This window comes from Marmota monax, unplaced genomic scaffold (assembly GCF_021218885.2).
Source record: "Marmota monax isolate L192 unplaced genomic scaffold, Marmota_monax_Labrador192_F-V1.1 WCK01_AAM20220418_F8-fsc00052, whole genome shotgun sequence".
Lineage (NCBI taxonomy): Eukaryota > Metazoa > Chordata > Mammalia > Rodentia > Sciuridae > Marmota > Marmota monax.
The window spans coordinates 2,829,970-2,846,828 of NW_026693473.1; the positions used below are offsets into that span (position 1 = coordinate 2,829,970).

General features: G+C 36.0%; 1 protein-coding gene across 1 annotated transcript; it reads left to right on the top strand.

The window, feature by feature from the left end:
• Positions 1 to 10,938: 10,938 nt before the first annotated feature.
• Positions 10,939 to 13,730, top strand: Argfx (arginine-fifty homeobox). The gene is given in 6 exon segments (XM_046457839.1): positions 10,939 to 10,943; positions 12,129 to 12,288; positions 13,166 to 13,278; positions 13,280 to 13,359; positions 13,362 to 13,464; positions 13,466 to 13,730. Coding segments are annotated over 6 exon segments (726 nt in total).
• The last annotated feature ends 3,129 nt before the right edge of the window (positions 13,731 to 16,859 follow it).

The following is a 16,859-nucleotide window of genomic DNA, read 5'->3' on the forward strand; positions in this document are numbered from 1 at the left end:
CATCACTTGAGGGCAACAAGAAGATTTCATCTAAGGGATGGGCTGGTGCATGTTAGAAAGCTGCCGAACAGGCTGGTGGCAGGAGTGGGGCTGCTGGTGCAGTGGGAGCTGGCTCTCCTGAGAGCTAGGTGAGCAGCCCAGATCTGTAGCAGCCCTTAACCCATCTCTGGATTTCCCCAAAACTCTGAGGAAAAGCAGCCAGTCCGCACAACAGAGCAGGTGAGGCCTGGGGCCCTCCCAGCCACTGGTAATTTGGAAAGAATGGCTATCTTGTGGTCCACTCCACTAGCAAGAACAGAGTTCTAAAATCCCAGCGAGTCAGGCAGTGCCCCTGCCTAGAGCTTGTGTCCAAAGTCTTTACTTGAGACCCATTAGCTAGTTTAATGTGACCACCTGCTAGCCAGACTATCCCTAGGCAGATGGGCTCCAATCCCAATCAGACTCCAGAGGCCAAAGACTCAGCCTCAGGCCCAGGCACTGGTGGTGGCCGAGGGCTGCTACCCAAGGTCTGATATGATGAGATACTACTTCATGCCCATTAAGTTGGCAGCTACCAAAGAAACAGAAAATAACAAGTGTTGGGGGAAGATGTGAAGAAATTAGAATTTAAAAAAAAAAACCATTTATTTTAATGTGGTGCTGAGGATCAAACCTCACATGTGCTAGGTGAGCACTCTACCACTGCGCCACAATCCCAGCCCACCTGTGGGAATGTTAAATGGTGCAGCTGCTTTAGACAACAATATGATGGTACCCTACAAATTAAAAATAAAATTACAGGGCTGGGGTTGTAGCTCAGTGGTAGAGCACTTGTTTAGCATATGTGAGGCACTGGGTTCGATTCTCAACACCACATATAAATAAAATAAAGGTATATTGATAACTAAATATATATATATATATATATATATATATATATATATATATATATATATATATATATATATAAAATTACCACATGATCCTGCCATTCCACTTCTAAGCTTGTACCCAAAAGAAATACAGTCAGGGTCTCAAAGAGTTATTTGTAGATCCTATAGTTCATAGTACATAAGGGTCCATTGACAGATGAATGGATGAACAAATAAGATATATACATATAAGGTGATATTATTCACTCTTAGGACAGAAATTTTGGCACAATGTAGAGGAACTATGAGAACATACTAAGTGAAATAAGCCATTCACAAAAAGGACAAGCATTGTTTGCCAAGGGCTTTGAGGAGATGGGAGTGCAGAGTTGTTGTTTAATGGGTAAAGAGTTTCAGTTTTATAAGATGAAGAATTCTGAAAATTGTTTGCATAATCAATGGGAAGGTAGTTAACCCCAATGAACAATAAGCTAACAATTGGGTAAGCTGGCCAGTTTATGTATATTTTATAGCATTTAAAGACTATAAATACATAAGATTATATACTATTCCAAGCTGTGGATGAGGGAAAGATTATTTCACAGTCTTCTGTTGGAGAACATTTAAAATTCCTAGAAGTAAACATTCTGGGTAAAATGGTAGAAAGTATATTAAAACAAAAGATATTAAGTGTCTCTCAAATCTTGAACTACTTTACATCCCTGGTAATAGTAAATGCTGGTTTTCTCTCCCCAACATTCAATAAATGTTGATATGTAACTAAAAGCTTTGGCCACTCCTTTGGGAGAAAAAAATAACTCATTTTAAAATTAATTTACATATTAAGAATTACTAGTAAAGTTGAGTATGTTTTGGTATTTTGAAAATTATTTTTTCCTTCTTCTAGACATTACTTTTTCATATCCTTAATGACATTTTATGTTGGAATTCTTTTTTTTTTCCATATTTTTTTCTGTACAAATTCCTTAAAACATAAGAAAGTACTTTTGCAGTAGTTTCTCTACTCTGATGCAGCTTATTTATCTAAGGGTTTTTTTCTTTCATTATTTCAATATAAACTTTAAAAATTAGCTATTGAATCCATCTGTAATTGCTTTTGCATGTTGTTAGAGTGTAATTTAATTTCTTGTACATAAATGACTTGTTCTGTTCCTATTTATTGGAAACATCTATTTATATTTTTCTATTCCTGTTTGTTTATTTTCTATTCTCTACTCTATTCTAATGCTAAATTGGCCTTTTTGGCACCAATATAGCAGTATTCCATATATTACTTATTTACCTATTTAGGATGTTTTGTTAGATGGCATTCTGGCCCATTCAGCTTCACTTTGTAAAGTGAATATATTTATTCACTTTGTAAAGTGAATATATATTTCTGGGCTTTGCTCTAGGAGGACAGATAAATTATTTTTGTTTTCTTTATCACAAGGTTATCAGTATCTAAAGCACTGTGATGCCTGATGCTAACCAGTCATGCTGCTTCATGCCTTTTTTTTTTTCTTTCCTTTTTGTAGTGCTGGGACCTCGTGCTTGCTAGGCAAGCACTCTACTGCTGAGCCACATCCCCAGCCCATCATGCTGTACAATTTAGTATATAGTGGTGTTAAACTGATATTTACTAAAAGAAATGAAAACCCCTTTCCAGAAACATTTAGGGGCTGTCGAAAGATATGTGACATACCAAAAAGATGACTGTTACTCACTATGCCTCACATTGTACATGGCAAAAAATTTTGCAGAATGGTAATATGGAAATACAGGCTGCAGGAACATGGTAAGAACTGAATAAGCAGAACCAATCCAGAAAAATTGTACATATGATGAAGACTGAGTATGTATCAGTCAGCCACTGCTGTTTAATACAACCTCAGTGCTTAAAAATTATAAGCAGTTGTTATCGTTCGTGAATTTATAAGCCAGACAGACAGCTCTTGTCTTGGCTGGACTCTTGCATGTTTGAGGGTTGGCTAGCTGTAAACTTTTTAAAAATAACTCAGGGTTTGGAATGTGAGCACTTCTCTATATGCTCTCTCTCAGTCTAATGGACTAATCCAAGCTTGTTGAGAGAGAGCAGAAGAATGTACACACACCACTTGAGATTATCACTTTCTCTGCTCAAGAAGGTGTGATTGGAAATAAAAGTAGAACACAGAGAATGAAAAAAAATAGGGAAAAATAAGGTCTCGTAAGTGTAAAAACTGAGTCTGTCTATGTGAACACATGTTTACATTTTGTCAAGTTTTCTAATAAGTAGAAATAGTGTTTTCTGAAATCAGAGCATTCTGGATCGTCCAGTAGTTGAAGTATTTTCTATTTCTAAACTCAAATTTATATTCTCACCCCTTTACTCATTTTATACAGTGAAGTCACACTCTACTGTATCTCACTTTATGTATTGATATTGCAGCATGCCATGTGAGGTTTAATTGGATAATAAAGCTCTTTGAAATTCTCCCCAAATAAAATAATCTTTTAAAATAATTTTTAAATTTAAGGAGAGAAAAAATACTCAAATATTCTTAAATAATTTCTTAATTATGGGAATCAGCTTGATAAATTTCATAAACATTTCTGTTGAGATGTTAATTCGGATTAAGTTGAATTCTAATGGTGGTGGGGGACTGACATTTTTCCAATATTTAGCCATTTGTTTCAAGAACATAACATGCTTTTCTATTTATGCTAAAAGTCATTAATGCCTTTTAGCAGTTTTATGTTTATTTTATATAGTTTTGCACATTTCATTTAGATGTGTTCTTATTCTATATATTGTGCATTGGATCCTTTGGAATGTAATGTTGACATTACATTTTTATTTGTTTTAAATCAGCTATTAATGGTTGCATCTTATTCTTTTAATGTTTTGAACTGCTTTATACAACATTTTTTCAGTGTATTTTTCAGAGATGAAACTCTTTGTGACAGTTAATTTGAATTGTCAACTTGATTGGATTAAGAGATGTCTACGATTAAGAAGTTTATGTGTGTCCATGAGGACGTGTCTAAGAATGATTGGCATGTGGGATAGCCAAGTGAAATGGAGACCCTCCCTAAGTGTGGGCAGCACCCTCCAATAAGATGATGGCTTGGATGGAAAAAAAAGTTGGGAGAACAAGGAAGCAGCAGCAGATGCAAGCTTGATTCTTCTGGACGGGTGGGTTCTTGATTGCTGCTGTGATTGTCTGAGGATTTCGGACTCTGGCTTCTCACTCTTCCAAAGCAGACTCTGTCAGTGATTCTCCAGAAGCCTTGGGTCTCGGACTAGAATAGCACTGTAGATCCCTCTTGTTCTGGGGCTTCAGTCTCTTGGACTGTGAAGTAACTGATTCTTCCAGCTCTCAACCTGTAGATGGCCATTGTGGACTATCTAGCTTTTAATTGCATAAGCCAACCTGATAAATCCCCTTATACTTCCTATTGATTCTGTTCCTCTAGAGACCTTAATACACCCTTTTTCTGTTCACATAATAACACTTTTTTATATGACTTGTTTCTCACTCATATATTGTTGCATTTGCTATACCTAGGATACAGGATATTTTTGTCATTTGTTTACTTTGATGGTAATTCTTTTGTTGTTGTTATTTTGGTTTTTGGAGGGTTTTGTGTTTGTACTAGGAATTGAACCCATTGATGTTTAACTACTGAGCTTTGTCCCTGTCCTTTTTTTATTTTTTATTTTGAAACAGTCTCATTGAGTTGCTAAGGGTCTCTCTAAATTGCTGAAGCTGATCTTGAACTTGTGTTCCTCCTGCCTCAGCCTCCCCAGTGTCTGAGATTACAGGTGTGGTAAATGCTTTTAATGTTTTTTTTAATTAAGTATCATGTATAAGTATTATTTTGATGTAGAATTTGTTGTTGTTGTTGCTAAGGAAATACATTCTATCATACCTTGCTCAAATTTGCATTAGAAATGAGTATTGAATTTCTAACTATTCTGTCATTTTTATATGACCATGAATATTCTCTTCAACTGGTAATACAGTTGACTGTCTTAATAAACTTTTACTTATTGAAATACAGAAAAGAACAATAAATAACTGTAACAAATACCCGTTAACTATACCATCAAAAAATGTCAGTGTATGGAGCCGGGGTTGTGGCTCAGCATGCATGGGGCACTGGGTTTGGTCCCCGGCACCATATATAAAGAAAAACAAATATAATAAAGGTATTGTGTCCATCTACAACTATGAGAAAAATATTTTTTAAAAGTTAGCATATAACATATATAAAACTTTTTCCAGCAGCTCCTTCCAACTTTATGTCCTATGTAAATCATAAAATATATGATTTATTCTAATTTATTAAAAATACGATAATGAAGATGAAACTGAAGTATTTGATCTGTCTTATAACTTTGACTCCATCTCCTATCTCTGAGGTAATTACTAAAATAGGTTTGGTATAATTTTTGTAGTCTACTATTTTTATACTATATGTACATATACTATAATTTTGCAAATTTTAAAGAAAAATATATTTCCTGTATCACATTATCTAAGAAAATAGAATTAGTAATGTATTTTTTCTTTTTACTTTAATTCTTTAATAATGTAATTTTCAAATTTTGTTTTATAGAAAGCCATTTACATATTTCAATTGGCACTATTTTCCAACTTATAGTTGATATGCAGAGGAAGTTAACTATTATAAATACGATCATAAGCAGTGAGTTAATTGTCAGAAATTACCACACATCCTATGTTAAACAAAGCCAATAATTTAAACAAAAAGACTTCATTTCAGTAACAAATAATCTAAAATAATAAAATTAGTAAGAAAGCATTTATGTTGTACATACAATATGCCACATGTTATTCTGGCATTTTGTGTATATCAATATCCTACATTAAAATGTATCATGTGGTACATTTACACTCCCTGTTAGAAAGTAGTTTAAAGGTAAATTTCAACTATTGAGCACATATGACTCAGATTACTGGTTAACACTTGTATACTTTCTTTTTGTTGTGGTGGTGGTGATGCTGGGGATTGAACCTAGGGCCTTGTGCATGCGAGGCAAACACTATACCAACTGAACTATATCCCCAGCCCAACCCAAGTACATTTGCCACTGAACTGCCTCCCCAGCTCTTTTTTAAAAAAAATTTTATTTTGAGACAGGGTCTTACTAAGCTTGTTACCAAAGCTGACCTTAAACTTGGGATCCTCCTTCCTCATCCTCCCAAGTCACTGGAATCACAGGCATATGCCATCACGCCCAACCTAAAACTTCCAGAAAGCAACTTGCATGTTATTGACCCTGAACTTACTAAATTGAAAACAGGTTTAGTTTACAAGAAGACATCGCATGTAAACATTGAATTGCTGGAAAAAATTTCCCACATGGAGTTTCCTGTGTATAATTGGAGGTTGTCCATCTATGACTAATGATAATATGTACAATATATTGATAAGCACATCAATATACTTAATCTTCCTATCATGTTGCCCTGAAAAATAATTTGGCTCCTCATTTAGAATTATTAACTTGTAAGTCAAAGTCTATCCTGACTCCAAGCTTTTCATTTTTCCTTATTTAATACCACATTGACTTATAGTTTCTTTCATTTTCATTTGAGCCATAGCTAACTGAAAATATTTTTGAGCATATAATTTTTATTTCCAAAGTCCCTCTTATGAACAAAACCCCCTCTGGCTTCTTTAACAAACACAAGTGATCCAGCATGCACTGCCACCACAGGACCAAGCTAAATCCAGCAAATACCCTTCTCCTTGCCCTTTCTAATCTGTCCCTCTTCCCCTGGGAGCCCCTCTGGCATTCCCCTCAAAAGGTTTAGTGAAAATAGACCAACTAGAAGGAACCAAATACCTGGTGTGTTTGTCATGTTGATTGAGACAGATTTTCCTGGAATAGAATCAGTTCAGTGGGAAGGAAGGGCCCATGTACTCTCCATTCTTGGTAGCTCAATTTCTCAATCTTCTGTTGCTGCAGTGTAGTTACTTCTTTGGATTTCAGGGTCCAGGTGTGACTTCTTCCTCCAGCTGTGTTTCCCAACAACTTCATGGTCTTTGCCTTCCAAGATGATGATGTACTCATTTTCTTTTTTTATTTTTTGACTTATTTTAAAAGTTCATTATAAAAAATTAGGAATAGATAATTTAAAACTAGTTATACCAAAATTCCCATACCCACCAATCAGTTTCAACTATTATCACTATTTATGATGCATTAAATTTTAGATGTTCCATTTGCTCTCTTATGAGCTTTGCCAGCCCTGGAAACAGACACCCATGAAAGCCTCTCTCCACTTCTAGCTTTGGTGGATCCAGTGCCTCCACACAACAGTTCCATCCCTTTCCTTTGAAAAAAAGAATTTCTAAGGATTACATTTTATTTTAGGAACATTTCAAACAAATATAAAGAAAAACAGAAACAATAACAAAATGAATTCCCATGAATTCATCAAATATATTCTTCATTTAACATAGAAGTATTTTTGAAGTTCATCCACGATGTAAAATGCATCAGTTATCCATTTCTTTTTCTTACTGAAAAGCATTTCACTGTGTGGATATACCACATTTTTGTATAGTCATTGAACAAGGACATGTGCATTGTCATCAGCTTTTGGCTGTCATGAGCATTGTGGCTATGAATAGTTGTGTACCTATCTTTTTGTGAATACATGCTCTCATTTCTCCTGGTTAGATTCCAAAGAGTGGAATTGCTGAGTCATATGGTAAGTGTATGTTAAACTTTTTAAGAAACTGCCAAATTGTTTTCCAAAGTAGCTACACCATTTATGTTCTCACCAACAATGTATGAGGGTTCTAAATTCTCCACATCCCTCCATAAGCCCATTAATATCCTACTCTGAGGAAACGTTTATCCAGGTTTTTTTTTTTTTTTAATAATTTTAGTTGTAGATGGACACAATGCCTTTACTTTATTTATTTATTTTTTCGTGGTGCCTTACATGTGCTAGGCAAGCGCTCTACCCCTGAGCTACAACCCATCCCTTATTAAAATCTTTTGTCCAATTGTTTATTTTGTTTGCTTTTTGTGGTGCTGGGGATTGAACCCAGAGTCTTGTACCTGTGAGGCAAGCACTCCACAAGTGCTACAAGCTATAACCCCAGCCCTCTTTTGCCCATTTTTAAATTGTGGTGTCTATCTTCTTTTGAGTTGTAAGCATTTGTTATATATTCCAAATCCAAGTCTTTAGAGATATTTACCTTCTCTGGGGAGAATGTCCTTTAACACATCCTGTCCTTTAACAAGTCTGGTTGTGATGGATGTTTTCAGCTTTGGAATGTCCAAAAGCAACTTTTATTTTGATTTCTTTTTTGAAACATATTTTGGCTACATATAAGATTCTAAATTGACATTTCATTGGTTTTTTGTTTTGTGTTTGTGTTTGTTGGTTTTGTGCCCCACCCCTCCCCTACTCACTGCAGCTTTCTCACTTCTCCCAGAGCTTGCTGCAGGGTTAGGCTCTAGTTCCCCAGAGTCTGCCCCCCAAGCTTCCCTTCCCAGTGTTCCTTGCGCTTCCCAAATACTTTCATGTGAGTCTCTGAATCAGGGTCTGCTTCAGGGGGATCTAAATTAAGATTATGCCGTTCCATATTCAGTCCCAGATATTTTTACTGGAGGGAAGTTTCTTAAATTAGTTTGTAGCCCTTATTCAATGTCATTGCTTTGGCTTTTTTCTTATTTTCCTACTACACGTATGTCGCTTCTTATTTTTATTGTTTATTCTCCTGAATTCCTTATCTCTTTCCTTCATTTCTTATGTTTTAAAAATCTTTCCTTCCTTTTGCCTATTTTTGTCTGTTATTATTTTGATATTCCATTTAGTTTAGTCATTTAAAATTATTTTTAAAATTGTAACCATTTATCATTCTGAAATGACTTTCCTTTATTTCTATTTCTTCAATAAGAATTTCAGTGAGTTTTGCCACTTTTTTAAGCCTTTTTCTCCAAACACTCCACTTCTTCTTCTTTTTTTTTTTTTTAATTCTTGTTTTGTTTTTCATAGCACTGTCTTGATTTCTCCTATCTACCTTATTTTGAAATTTGGGCTAGAGTTTTTATGCATTTTATGGATATATATATTTGGCATGGTTTCATGGTCCCATAGGGACTTTATTCAGCTTTTTATTTTCCCTTTTAATAATGGATCCTTTCTGATGTGCATTTTTTGTGTGAAATCAATTTTCCTGTACTTTCTTAAGTGAAGGTTAGGCCAGCAAGATTTTCTGTTGTACAGTTTCCCTTTTTGTTGTGGGTTTTTTTTTTTTTAAGTTATTGGAAATCTGCCTTCTCCAAGACAATCCTTCTATTGGAAGCTTCCTCCCCCAAGCCTTCCTTTTTTGCCGGGTGGTGGTGAGAGGGGCTGTTTGGGTTATTTTGTGTTCAGCAATCCCTTCCCCAGAATACCCACACTTAGGTCCCCTATTGCCGGGCTCTGTTTGGAAAGGGAGCTTTGGTTTAGTTTCATGAGATCATGGGCCTAAATATCTCACCCTTTTTAGATCTGGGTTCTTGGAGCTCACTCACAAATTGGAGCCTGCAAAAGTGCTGCCTGATGCAGAAGCTTTGCTCAGAATGGTCTTCTGAATTTTCCAGGGTGTGGCTGTTGGTGTTTGAGGGGTTCTTCTCTTCTCCAGCCCTGAGGATGTCTCACTCTTTCCCTCTGCATCTTTGTGTGCAGATGGCAGGGAAGTCAGAACCAAGGAAAAGCTCCAAGACCCATTTGAAAAGAAAAAAAAAATTGTCAGAAAAGACTGGTTATTACATCAAGAAATATTTGTAAATCTTAGGTGTAGAAAAGTTACAGTCCTACTTGAAAGGATGCTATTTAAACACAGAAGCAGGCTAATAATGATTTGAAAGTAAATAAAAAGCTGTAAACATGTATAAAAGAACATTTTTCCCTTCTCTTTATCACCTATAAGCTTATTTGTTCATTTTATGACATGTTTAGATAGAAACAATTAGATAATAAGTTTAAAGTTTCATCTTTACTTTTTGCTTAAACAGACTGAATATAGTCCAGTGAGATAGTTTACATTCTTCCATTTATATGAAGACTTGAAATCGAATGACTACTTTCCACTTTACAGCATATCTCAATCTACATGCTGAATTTTTATCAGAAATACGTGATGTGTCTTTGGGTTTCATAAAATTCACAGTTGATAAAGTAAATTCACATACTCAAGTTGTGCAAGCATACTAAAATGTTTCCCAATAACTGGATTGGGAGAATTACTTCTTAAATATAAATTAATTAAAATTGACTAAAATAGAAATTCAGTATCTGAGTGGAATTAACCACATTTGATGTTTGATGTGTTTAACAGTTATTTGGAGAAGCAGTTTCTAAACTGAACAGCTGTAGGAAGTAACTGCAAAGCTGGAGAACACAGATTATTTCAATTTTGTACTATTTGCATATATTGCTTATCTAAATAAATGAATAAATTGATTTCTTGGTTTAAAATAAACCGACAGTAAGTTTTAAAGCAATAAACAGTAAGTAATTAGGTCATGGAAATCACAAATACACCCCTACAGGATATATGGGGAGTGGGGAGCAGTTATCTTAATATTATACAAGTAAGTCTCTCATGACTTAGAATAAAATTCCCCTTGATAACATTCCATAAACACATTCCAAAAATACTGTATCACAAACAGCTTACTTGAAAGTAAAGATTATGTGCCTGGTAAAGCTGTATTTAACTAAAAAAAAATACAGGATCAGAGTGATAATGAAGATATAGGTATGTAAGGTAAACACAGCTTGAGTAGAATAATTTTATAAAATGGGAACAGAAAAAAATTTTCTGAATTCATATTTTATAGATTTGCTTTCAAATACATATATATGGACTTCAAAAATTAGATACCATAAATTTAAGCATATGCATATTTACAATGTGCTTAAAGTATATTTTATTTATTTCCATCCAAGTTTATAAGTGGAATCAGCCTATATTTTTTATAGTGTTTTGCTGGTTTTAATGTTGATATTATAGGCTTTAAGTACAGGAAGTGGGGCCCAAATAAAGCCCCTCCTTTTTTATTGAAATGGGGTATGTTATAGGAAAGTTAACACAGCTTTGTCTTAAATTCTACAACTTACCTGTGTTTGTGTGGTTATTACCATAGACAGGGTTTATAACCCTTCTTTAGCTAATTTTAATAAATGCATTCTTAGAAAAACTTTTCTTCACTGCCATTTATACAAAATATTCTATAATTTTTCAATCTCCATATATTTACTTTTGTTTCATTTCTAAGGACACTTTTTGTTTCATATCTTAGACACCTTTCTCAAAAGAAGGGTCTTAGAAATCTTGGGAAAAGTCAGGCATAGGGGTGTGCACCAGTAATCCCAGGAGGCTGAGGCAGGAAGATCACAAGTTCTAGGCCAGCTTACCAATTTAGCAAGACCCTCAGCAACTTAGTGAGACTCTGTCTCAAAATTTAAAAAAGAAAAATTGTTAAGGGGTTAGTGGTATAGCTCAATGGTAAAGTGGCCATGGGTTCAATCCCCAGTACCAAATAAAATAAAATAAAGGAAATCCTATAAAAGATAAAGCCCACTTGAAGAGGAGATGGACTAGGTTCCTGAATAAATAAGTGAAAAGAGGAAACTCATTTTGAAGAGTGCGTTATACCCAGGTGCGGGGAAATGGTGTCTCTTCCTAGTTTCCTTTTATTTATTTGTTTATTTTTAAGCTATTTTATAGTTGTCAATGGACCTTTATATTTGTTTACTTATATGCTGTGCTGAGAATCCAAACCTGTGCCTCACAGAGGTTAGGTAAGTGCTCTATCACTGAGCCACAACCCCAGAACCCTTTTCTTAGTTTCTTGAAGAAAAAGAGTGTGAAATGGAAGATCAGAAGAGGGAAGCACTGGCAAAGGCGCTGGGGTTAGGAAGGGTTGAAAGTCTGAGGCCAGAGAAGGAGAGTCAGACAGAACTGGGGAAACTGAAAGTCAAGGTAACTGAGTATAGAAAAGATTCCACTAGTAACTCATTTCCTACCAGGGACACAATAAATCTCACAAAAAGAGGGCAGAGCATTATTGCAAGCGGCTCAGCCCTTCAGAGTTCAGACCTGGGGTCCCTGTTTTCTGGATCCCAAGCCTGGTGGGAAGGCAAGCCTGGGAGACTCACAGCTGTGTTTCTGTTTTTTTTTTTTTTTTTCTCCTGAGGCGGGGGAACAGGTAATAGAAGTGTAACTGCCCCTTCTGTAATCTCTGCCCTGTAGCTATAGGAAAGAGTCATCATTCACCCTCGGACAACATGAAGAGTTGGAGGCTCTATTGAGCCAGACCATGATCCTAAATAATAACCTCCAGAGGGAGCCAGCTTTGAAACTCAACCTACAGGAGAAACCAGGAAAGGCTGGACCCTTTGAGGTGTGCTGGGTACGTCATCCAAACCACGTTGGAATATTCAGCCTGGAAATTCCCTCCTAACACAATAACATTCCTTTATCAAGTAGCTACTGAACTGGTACTGCAATCACATATTGGTCTCACTATCACGCACTTTCAAAGGTAGGGAAATTGAGGTTCAGAGGCAAATGAGGGTCAGAGAGATAGCAAGTACTGTAATTAATTGGAACTCCAGAAGAGTCTTTTCTTTTTGTTTCTTCTCTCTCTCTCTCTCTCTCTCTCTCTCACTGGGTGGTTTCACTATTTTGCCCAGGATGGTCTTGAGCTCATAGGCCCAAGGGATCCTCCTGCCTCTGTCTCCCAAGTAGCTGGGACTACAGGCACATGCCCCACACCCAGGCCACAGTTTTACTCCTAACCCTTGCACTACAGAACTCAAATAGAAGAAGGCTATCATCCAGACTGACTCCTTGGGTCGAGTCTTCTCCACAACACCTGTAGTCTGTTTATTCACAGCACTACCAATGGACAAGTGACTCCCTCCAACCTCTGAGTCCACCAAGGCCCATAACATGTCTGCCGAGTCTTCCTGATAATGGAGACTTTCTAAAATAAGCCTTAAAAGTCCCTGTTCAAATTCCTCACTTCTCCCTTCATCTCTGAGCTCCCTTCCTCTGAACCCCCAGCATAACCTCTACACCCTCTTTCTTTCCCTCCTCCTTTTCTGGGGTCCCTATCCTGACCCTCACGGTCCTCCCTCATGCCCACCTCTGCTGTCTCAGAACCTGGTGTCATGGTGAGTTGGAGAGGACATGAGGGTTATAATGCAGCTGTTTTCCCCCAGGAGAAGCCTCACACACCTTCATTAAGACACCACTATGTCCCCCTCCCCACACTCCAGTTTTAGTTCAGAAACAGGAGGTTCAAATCGAGGAAGCAGCAGTAGCAACAATAATAGTAACCACTAAAGCCACCAAACCAGATCCTTGCAGCTGAGAAGAATGTGTCCACCTCCCCCAGTCAATCCTTACTCTTTCTCTCCTGTGGCTCCAGGATTCTAGAACCCCCTTCCACCTCAGCCTGCAGGCCCTTCCAGTTGGTCAAGATACTATCTTCATGGAGTCCAACAAGACAGTCTCAAATGTAAGACCCTTAGTTGGAGTGGCTTGTGGACCCAGTTCCTGCCTTGTATTCTGATGCCTGTGACAGCCCAAATCCTAGAACTGTAGTTTTCCTGACAAGGGGAGACATCCAGCTCTTCCATCCACAGCCTGGATCAGTATCTTTCACCCACAAGGTTCCAATTAGAAGGACAGGGTTGCTCTCTCAGGACATTTGCTGGCCCAGCTGTTGTTCTATCTCCCAGGCAAACCTGGTCCAGTAGGACAAGCCAAGCCTTCGTAGCCTGCAGTCTATGAGATAGCCCAGGATTCCAGAACCCCTCCAGTGGGGTAGACTTTGCATTTCTCTGACCAAAGTGCTAACAAATAGCAGACCATTTAGAAAAGACATCTTGTTTTTTACATATGACTGTCTTCTTTCTTGATTTCAGTGAAAACATTGTAAAAACTAGAGTTTGTTTTTGTTGTTGTTGTTGTTGTTGTTGTTTGTTTGTTTTTCCCAAGTGTAGCTCAGCACTACTCAAATGAGTCCCTAAAGCTCTTCCTGGGGAGAGGCCTCCTAGTTGCCTAGAAGGACAATGAGACTCCGAAATTCCCTCTTCCTGAAACTATCTTAAACTTTTAAAGAGAGGAACAGTGGCATTAGGTGTCATTTACTTTGAATAAAAGAGAATTATAGACATATTTTATTTCTAATATTTAGTTTGGGGGCTCCCTAGAGGGGATTTTTAGTTAAAATGTGAGAGAAAAATCACCATTGCCATTAGTTTGGGGGCTTTTGTTAGGTTGTTGTTGTTGAGTGTGTGTGTGTTTGTTTCTGGGGATTGCATCTAAGGGTGATTTACCACTGAGCCACATCATCAGACTTTTTTATTTTTTATTTTGAGACAGGATCTCACCAGTTTCTAAATTGCTGGGGCTGGCTTCCTGCCTCAGTCTCCCAGTTGCTGGGATTATAGGTGTGCATCACAATATCCGGCATTAGTTTTAACATAGAATAAGAGTCCAGACATAGTAAAAAGTATGAAAACTATCATTCTTCTTTTGAAGAAGGGATGATAATCCAAGAAAACTGAAAAAATCAGAGTTAAGCTTTTAGAGTAATATTTCAACACATTTTCCAGCTACATGATCAACCCAAATAATCAGTAGCATTTCTCAACATTAGTAATAAGGAGATATATAGTAAAATAAGAACTTTTCAATAAATGATATATCTAGGAACTAAGAAAATTAAGATCTCTGGAGAAAACTTCAAAATTGGAAAAAGAAATAGAAAATGTTTTGAATAAAGGGCATTGGAAGTCATAAAATAATAAATTTAAGAGGATTGAAATATTCAAAGGATGTTTTCCAAACACAAGGAATAAAATGAGAAATCAATGGCAGAAGAAAATTGGGAAACTCACAAATATGTAAATATTAAAGAATATACTCCTAAATGACCAGTGAATTAAGAAAAAATCACAAGGAAAATCTTTGAAATAAATGAGAACAAAAGCACAACATGTCAAAACTCATGGGGTAAAGTAAATCATCACTTAGAAGGAAACTTACAGCTGCAAATTACCTTTAGACAGAAAAGGAGCTGACCTAATTATATTAAAACCTGTCAAATTAAACTTTAAGGCAAAACACTTTATTAGAAATAAAGTAAAATAGACATTAACAAAAGGAACATTTAGCCTGAAAAATATAATTATGAACTTGCAGATAGTTAATAACGTATACCTAAAATATATGAAGCAAAAGTTAACAAATTCTTGGAGAAACTTGATAAATACTTAACCATAATATAAAATTATCATACAACACTCTCAATAATTGATAGGTGAATAGATGAAAATTTAATCAGGATGAAAAAGATTTAACTACATAATTAATAAGTTTAATCTAATGGAAGTGTGCAGAGTTTACAGGTAGATTTCTACATACACATTCTTTTCAAGCACAAACTAGATCACAAAATAAATCTTAACAAACACAAATGAATCAATAACATGAAGACAGCACCCTTTGATCACAAGATAATAAAATTAAGAGAACTCTACCTCACTATTTAGAAATTAAAATCAATAAGATAATAAAATTAAGAGAAACTCACTTCTCTACTTAGAAATTAAAAATCAAAGAAGAAACAATAATTTAAATAGTCTAGTAACACAGATATTAAGACTAACCTGGGGCAGCATGTATTTGGAGAAATAGCAGAAATATTGGCTATAGCATGGTTCAGGCCTGGGACAGGGTCATTGGTCCTTAGGCTGTGAGAAGATTTTTTGTTTTTGTTTTTGTTTGGTTTTTCACTTTTGATTTTTCTTAATATACTTTATGTTTTAGAGCAGTTTTAGGTTCACAGCAAAATTGAGCAGAAGGTACAGAGAGTTCCTATATACATTCTACCCTTATTCACACAGCCTCCTGGACTATCAAGCTCTCCCATCAGAGTGGCATATTTATCATGATGAATATACAATGACACATCATTATCACTCAAAATCCATAGTTTACATTAGGTTTCACTGTTGGAGTTGTATATTCTGTGGGTTTGACAAATGCATAGTAACATGTAGTATCATAGAGGATAGTTTATAGTATCATATAGAATAGTTTCACTGCCAAAAAATTCTTTCCTCCACTTATTCATCCCTCCCTCCTCAAACTTCTGGCAACAACTGATCCTTTTACCATCCTCGTAGTTTTGCTTTCAAATCATTTCCACCTTTAAAAAATAGAAAAGAAAACTAAACCAAGTCCAAAGAGAGTAGGAAGAAAAAAATCCCCAAAGCAAAAATAAATGAAACAGAATAGAAAAAGCAATAGAGAAAAAAAATTGAACCCAAAAGCTAATTCTTTGACAAGATCAACAAAATGACAAACCTCTAGCTAGTCTGACCAAAAGAGAAGGAAGAGCAGAAAAATGAGAAGGAAGAGAAGGGGGAGGGAGAGAGGAAGATGATGAATCAAATTATTAGAATTAAAAATGAAAAAGGGGATTTTATATGCATATTACAGAAATAAAAAGCTAATATAACAGAATATTATGAACAACAATATGCTAACAGATAATTAGTGTAGATGAAATGAACAAATTCCTTAGAAGACAAATTATCAGATCTAATTCAACAAGAAATAGAAACACTAAGGCCATAACAAGCAGAGAAATTGAGTTAATAATCAAAAAAACTTCCCACAAAGAGAAGCCCAGACCCAATGTCTTCACTGCTAAATCCCACCAAATGCTTAAAGAAGAATTGACAACAATCCCTCACCAACTCTTTAAAAAAACAGAAAATGAGAGAATACTTCCTAACTCATCTTATGAGACCAGTAGCACCGCAACACAAAAACTGAACAGACACCGCAAGAAAATGACAGACTGATGTCTCTTCTGAATATAGATGCAAAAATCCTCAATAAAGCTGGGAGTGGTGGCACACTCCTGTAATCCCAGCGGTTCAGGAGACTGAAGCAGAAGGA